This window comes from Penaeus japonicus, unplaced genomic scaffold, assembly GCF_977035675.1.
Source record: "Penaeus japonicus unplaced genomic scaffold, GWHDUDI00000001_assembly GWHDUDI00000012, whole genome shotgun sequence".
In the NCBI taxonomy this organism is placed as follows: Eukaryota; Metazoa; Arthropoda; class Malacostraca; order Decapoda; family Penaeidae; genus Penaeus; species Penaeus japonicus.
This window is the reverse complement of record NW_028234414.1, coordinates 12,334,868-12,342,367: the sequence shown is the minus strand read 5'-3', so window position 1 is coordinate 12,342,367 and position 7,500 is coordinate 12,334,868. Positions and strand designations below refer to the sequence as shown.

The 7,500-nt window shown below is 46.0% G+C and overlaps 1 protein-coding gene across 1 annotated transcript in view; it reads right to left on the bottom strand.

Annotated features, from left to right (window-relative positions):
• LOC122248923 (uncharacterized) overlaps positions 1 to 7,500 on the bottom strand; it is a 200,103-nt gene that overhangs the window by 49,653 nt on the left and 142,950 nt on the right. Inside the window, exon 4 of the mRNA XM_086542464.1 lies at positions 2,558 to 2,893. Within this exon, the coding sequence (XP_086398590.1) occupies positions 2,558 to 2,893 (336 nt within the window). The remainder of the gene's footprint in view (positions 1 to 2,557; positions 2,894 to 7,500) is intronic.

The window sequence follows — 7,500 nt, the reverse complement described above, 5'->3', positions numbered from 1 at the left end:
CACATATATATATATATATATATATATATATATATATATATATATATATATATATATACACACATATATGTATGTGTGTTACATACAGATGTCTCATTTGGATGACATTTAAACAAATTCAGACTCTAACAAATCTCATTTTTTTAGTAATTGCAATGCCAACATCATCTAACAGACCTTGACTTTGAAACTCAATCATAAGTTTCATAAACAAATACCTTTCCTTCATTAACTAATCCCTGGAAAGTCTTACCGACCAACCATGAATGGATGAAGTTCAGTTTCCTTGGAAACCAAATCTAGCATTAATCAATACCTTAATTCCAAAGCCAGAAAAGTAAGAAAAAAAAATACCACTAACAATCAACATAGAATCGCAAAATAAATCAAATAAACCGCGAATTCATCTTTGACAGAAGAACAAAGTACATAATAAAAAAGGTTGACAGCGCAGCAACCAATCTTCAAGAGGCCGTTGCTAAAGCGACGTGTAGCAACGTCTGTTTGCGCCCAAGTTGTTGTGGCTCGTAAACTAGGCTTCAATTGCGGCGAACTGCGGGCTTTGATACATTAAACAACGATTCTCTGTATCTGTATGCATGCGTGTACGTGTATATGTATGTATGTATGTATGTATGTATGTATGTATGTAAGTATGTATGTATGTATGTATGTATGTATGTATGTATGTATGTATGTGTGTATGTATGTCTCTTTCTCTATATATATGTAAAAGGGAGGGAAGGAGTGTGGGAGGGAGGGGCGGAAGAAAGATAGAGAGAACGAACGAAAAAGAAATAGAAAGAGAAAAAGTGGGAGGAAGAGATGAATGCCAAAGTAAAAGAGAGAAACGAAACAAGGGATGACGTTCGTGCAAGATCAGAGATGTGTACAAGCGAGTGACGTCACAGCCAAATTCCACAACAGTATAAGTGCGCAGGCATTATCACGTTAACTGAATTCAATAATCAAAGTATTTCTTTCCAATCTAAAAAATATATATATATATATATTCTCCCTCTGATTCCCTATCCATTACTCTTAACTCTAACTCTAGCTGTGACTCTTACTATTTCTCGCTTCCCTGCTTCCATTCCGTTTTCTAAACGCGATGTCACCGATAGCACCCGCGGTTTAATTGGATCAATACATTCTCTCACAACTTGTATTCAAATATCAAGTCCTTGTTAAGCCTCATTAATCAAGCCTAAAACTAACATGGCCTGTATGTGTACGGTATGGCAATGTGTGTGCGTAAAGGAGATGGGAGAGAGGGGGATGGGAGAGAGGGAGAGGGGGAGGGGGAGAGGGAGAGGGAGGAGAAGGGAAGAGAGGGAGGGAGGGAGGAAGGAGGGGAGGGGGGAGGGAGGAGGGGAGGGGGGAGGAGAGAGGGGGAGGGGCAGAGGGAGGGAGGGAGGGAGGGAAGGAGGGAGGGAGGGAGGGAGGGAAGGAGGGAGAGAGGGAGGGAGAGAGGGAGGGGAAGAGAGAGAGAGAGAGAGAGAGAGAGAGAGAGAGAGAGAGAGAGAGAGAGAGAGAGAGAGAGAGAGAGAGAGAGAGAGAGAGAGAGAGAGAGAGAGGGGGGGGGGTGTACAGCCCCTCTCCTAACCTTCGCCCAAATCCCGTCTCACCGGAGGCTGGGATGAGAGAAGTAACGCCATCCTAAGCCCCAATGGCCGAGTCGGGGACTGCTGTGCCAGAACAATACCTGAACGGAAGGGGAAGGATTCGGGAGAGGGACTGGGGAGGTATGGGTGAGGGTAGGAAGAGGGAGAAAGTGAAATAGGGGGGGCTTAGGGGAATGGACCGTGGAGGGGTTGGGAGAAGGAACTTGGTGAAGGGAATGAGGGAAAGAGGTAACATTTAAAGCAATAACCCTCTCCGCCCTTAAACGGCCCCCTGATTCCATCAACAGAATACCAAAAGCCGATCTTAAATAGGTTGAAATGTTGTTGCAATTGTAGAACAATGAGATCGCCAGCGATTACTTCCTACGCGGTGCCATCGAAATCCCTCCCACCTTCAAAAAAAAAAAAGAAAAAAAAATACTAAAGAGAAAGAAAGGGGGCGTGTCTCGCGTGAGTAATGGAACACAATGGTGTACTTTTCAACACGTGTACAAAGGGTGCAATGGGGGATACTTCGCGTTGCTGGGGTAAAACAATGGCCACACAGAGGGAGAGAAACCGACGGGGAATTAGTGAGTGAGTGTGCGTGCCATGGAAGCTGGCTCGTGCTTAGACCATAATATGTAACTAATGATCATGGCTCATGGATTAAAGGATAGGTGTATCCGGTACACCGTTTCCCTCTCTATCTCTATCTCTATCTCTATCTCTTTTTCCCTTCCTTTTCCATCCTTCGTCCCTGCCATGTCCTTTTCTCTCTCTTCATGTCCTGTTCCCCTTTAATGTTATCCCCCTATCCCCATTCCCCTATTTTCCTCTTATCTCTCCGTTCCATCTCTTCTTCCCTCCGCATCTCCCTACAACATCCATCTCCTACCCCCCCCCCTTCCCCCCATCATAAATTCCCTTGGGGCAACGCCTCGAGGACTGACCTGTTTGCTTCCTCCAGCGCGGCGAGTAGCTTGAGGTCGTCGTCTGAAGGGTCGGGCTTGGGCGCCTCGGTGATGGTCGTGTTGTTATTGTTGTTGTTGTTGAGAGCCACGTCGGGCACGCTCATGGCGGCGGCGAGGGCGTCGGGAGAGGGCGGGCCCCCAACGCTCGAGGCTGAGCTCTTCCTTGAGGAGCAGATACTTGATGTTGAGCTCTTCCTCGAGGAGCAGAAGCTGGAGGCCGAGCTTTTGCGGCTGCTCGAGCGACTGCTGCTCACGCTACTGCTGGCGCTGCTGGTGCCCGACGCTCCACCGGAGATCCCGCTGTCGCTTTCACATCTGCAAAAGAAAAACAATAAACATCAGTTTGAAAGAAAAACTATAAAGAAACGAAAATAATGTATAATACAAAGTAAACAAATCTAAGTGATCCTCCCATTTTTTTCAGAACAATCAACTGAGCATCGCATTTGCAATGTTTACGCTCTTCGATGACGGCAGTACATGCACTCAGTCCCCTCAACCCCTCTTCCACTCCCCTTAATTTCCCCTTCCCACGAGTCAGCATGAACATGCAAAGCCACGCACAGTACACACCCACAGCCTCAGCCTCCGTGACCCGCTGACCTAGCATGCAAGATAAATATTGTACGATCTTGACCTCGTTCCTCGTTTCCCTCGACCGGTTTACGTAGGGTCAAGCCACACTACGTGAATGGGCGTGAGGGTAATAAAAAAAACAATAAAAATAGTAATAGTAATAATCGTGATAATAATAACAATAATAATAACAATAATAATAACAATAATAATAATAATAATAATAATAATGCGTCTCTCTCTCTCCACTTCATCCCTTCCCATAGATCGTGAAAGCTAAGTATCGCTGCCATATATGTTGTCAACTCTACGATGAAAAAGAGAATGACAGAGAAAGAACGAAAGAAAAAGAAAGAAAGAAAGAAAGAGTGGGGAGAGGGAGTGGTGAGAGGGAGTGGTGAGAGGGAGAGGGAGAGGGAGAGGGAGAGGGGAGGGGGAGGGGGAGAGGAAGAGGGGAGGAGGAGAGGGAAAGGGAGAAAGAGAGGGAGAGAGAGAAAAAAAGTGAGTGAGTGAGTGAGTGAGTGAGTGAGTGAGTGAGTGAGTGAGTGTGTGTGTGTGTGTGTGTGTGTGTGTGTGTGTGAGAGAGAGAGAGAGAGAGAGAGAGAGAGAGAGAGAGAGAGAGAGAGAGAGAGAGAGAGAGAGAGAGAGAGAGAGAGAGAGAGAAAGTAACAAGGTAAAAAGAAAACTAAAAAATCAATCCTTGGCCAACCTGGCGCACGCACTCTCACCCTCTTAATGAGTGGACACGCGCACTTTGGGATCTTGACACGCTCTCCATCAGCTCTCCTAGAGTAAGCCCTCACCCTCACCCACGCCCACGCCCACGCCCTTTCCTATACAACTTACTCCTACGCCAGATGCCCATAGTTACGCTCGGCGAAAATATGTGAATCATTGAAAATGCATAAAGTCAATGATGGTAGTGACTTTCCTAATTATTATAACGATGCCAACAATGACATCAAATAAAAATAACGGAAAAGAAGACTGCCAACAACAATACCAATAGTACCAGTCCAGCCATATTACTTGCGTCGGCGCCCCGATTGTCATTATCAATATCACCATCTGCTTCTCCCTCCTAACCCTGACCATCACTATCACCACCATTAACCATCATCCATCATCATCATCAAAATCCTCCACTATCACAACCATCATCATCATCACCACTATCCATCTTCACCATCACTATTACCACCAACCACCACCCCCATCAACCTCATCATCACCATCACCACCGCACATATCCCCATCATCACCACAGCCACTATCACTTTCCTCAGCCCACCAAAACAAACAAACCCAACCCGGTTTCGAATCCCCTAGAAAGTCATGAATGAAACCGACCAACTTCACCAAAGCAAGAGATGTAAACAGACGCTTCTCGATGGTGTTTCAGAAGAGCACATGGCAAGTTAGTGAAGCCATAACACCAAAGGACGTCGACACCGCCTCACGTTTTGTGAAGTTATTCATTCTTGTTCACGCCTTTCCTTCATCAGACACAATGATCGACTCTGGCTTCGAATCCTCTCCGCCATCCCGCCTCCACCGCTAATCCCAACTAGCTTAGTTCCAAGTTCTAACCAAGTGTACACATAATGATCAAATCCTTCAAAATCAAAATCTAATCGTCCGTCCACTCGGCCGTGCACGATCGTCGGCCTTAACTCCCCTCCCTATCGTTTCCCTTGACGTTGAACCCCCTCCCTCATCAAATCCCGCCCCCCCCCCATTCTCTTCTCATTGGCGGCAATTGGAATGCTGTCTGTAATCCCGGGGGAATGCGTGTCAGTCAAGTAAGGGCGCACTAGCCTGGAATGCCACTGATAAATGTCACGGTGGAGGATGGAAGGAGAAGGAGGAGAAGGAGGAGGAGGAGGAGGAGGAGGAGGAGGAGGAGGAGGAGGAGGAGGAGGAGACTATTGATGATGATGATGGCGGTGACGGTGATGATGGTGGTGATGCTGATGATAATGATGATGATGATGATGATGATAAGAAAAAGGAGGAGAGAAGGAAAAGGAAAACAAGGAAAAAGAGGAATAATCTTACGAAATTTCATCTCCAATAAAAATAAGGTTCCAGACCAATGAGAATTTCCGAATCAATTATCAGATTAAAGAGAAAAAAAACGAAACGAAATAAATAAAAAAATACAAAAGATTCGAAAATCACTCACCGAAAAGGAAATTATTTTACGCCAAGGATGAAAAATATAAACAATAGCCACATTCTCCCCGTCGGCATTAATTACACAACAGCGGATGGGTTTTCGTTGCAAGCGCGCTCCCGAAAAAAATATATATATATCATTCTACCACATATATACAATTCGAGTCCTCGTTGCTACTCCGTTGAAACAGCACAGCGTCTTGCCTCAAACTCGAATGAATGGAGAATGTGAGGAAATCTGGTTTAACTATACTCAAAGAAGCCAATCAATGCATAGGAGAGGTGGGGGATAAGGATAAAGAGGAGGGAGAGGAAGAGGGAGAGGGTAAGGAGGAGGTGGAGGGAGAGGGTAGGGGTAAGGAGGAATGGGGAGGGATTATGGAAGGAAAAGAGGAGAGATGGAAAGAGAAAGAGGGAGATGGGGAGGAGAGGGAGAGGGAGAGGGAGAGGGAGAGGGAGAGAGGGAGAGAGGGAGAGAGAGAGAGAGAGAGAGAGAGAGAGAGAGAGAGAGAGAGAGAGAGAGAGAGAGAGAGAGAGAGAGAGAGAGAGAGAGAAGGGAGAGAGAGAGAGAGAGAAGGGAGAGAGAGAGAGAGAGAACGAGTTAGAGAGGGATAGAGAGGAGAAAGGGAGAGAGAGAGAGAAAGAGAGATTGAGAGGAGAGAGAGAGAGAGAGAGAGAGAGAGAGAGAGAGAGAGAGAGAGAGAGAGAGAGAGAGAGAGTCATTTACCACCATCGACTACCTCCTAGTCCCAAAATCTAAGCCTATTCACATATAGGCCTACAGGATTACAGGGTTACAGGTCAGGAGTAGGAAAAGCCTAGAGCAGAGCAAATCTCGGTCACTCTTGAAAAAAATGTTTACAAGAGAATGTAAACTTATCCTGCGCTTTCGTTGAAGGTGGAGCCTTAGACACCCAAAGTTGTTAGTATCGTGTGTGTGTGTGTGTGTGTGTGTGTGTGTGTGTGTGTGTGTGTGTGTGTGTGTGTGTGTGTGTGTGTGTGTGTGTGTGTGTGTGTGTGTGTGTGTGTGTGTGTGTGTGTGTGCGTGTGTTGTGTGTGTGTGTGTGTGTGTGTGTGTGTGTGTGTGTGTGTGTGTGTGTGTGTGTGTGTGTGTGTGTGTGTGTGTGTGTGTGTGTGTGTGTGTGTGTGTGTGTGTGTGTGCGTGTGCGTGTGCGTGTGCGAGTGCGTGTGCGTGTGCGTGTGCGTGTGCGTGTGCGTGTGCGTGTGCGTGTGCGTGCGCGTATGCGAACAAGTATGCATGAAACGAAAACATAGTTATCTAATATCGGCAAAATCCATCAGCACATAATCCATCACACTCGCAATGCCACCCATCCATTATACAGCTCAATCTCAATCAACTCCCCCGCCTGGAAAACACAAAGCCCTCAGTCATGACATCATACCTCGCACTGCACACTCGGCCATTGCATCACCGCGTGATACGTACAGGACCGCGACCCTGTGATCAGTTCAAAGAGTCGAGACGAAAAACCTTCCCAATATAATAATAATGATAATGATAATAATAATAATAATAATAATAATAAAAACAATAATAATAATAATAATAATAATAATAATAACAATAATAATAATAATAATAGCAATAATAATGATGATGATAATAAAAAGGGGGAGAAATGCCGCAATTTCTTCCTTCTTTGATAAAATCACACGTGCCCCTCCGCAGCCTGTCGTGCTGGGCCGATGAAGATGCATGGCAAGACATCCATGAGGACGTCATGCAAATATTTGTTTATTCTTAAGGATGGTGGACGAGGGGGGAGGAAGAGGAAGTAGCAGAGGTGGAGCTGGAGATGGAGAACGGGTGGGCGTGTGGCTGTGGGTGGGGTGGAAGTGGAAGAAGGTGGTGATGATGGTGGTGGCGGAGGAGGAGGAGGAGGAGGAGGAGGAGGAGGAGGAGGAGGAGGAGGAGGAGGTGGAAGAAGACGAAGAGGAGGAGGAGGGGGAGGGGGGAGGAGGAGGAGGAGGAGGAGGAGGAGGAGGAGGAGGAGGAAGAAGAGGAAAAAGAATAGGAGGAAGAAGAAGAAGAAAAGGAGGAGGAAGATAAAGAAGAAAAAGAAGAAGAAGAAGAAGAAGAAGATGGTGAAGAATAATAATAACGAAACTATAACGAATAGCTAAGAAAAATACATGAATTCCCA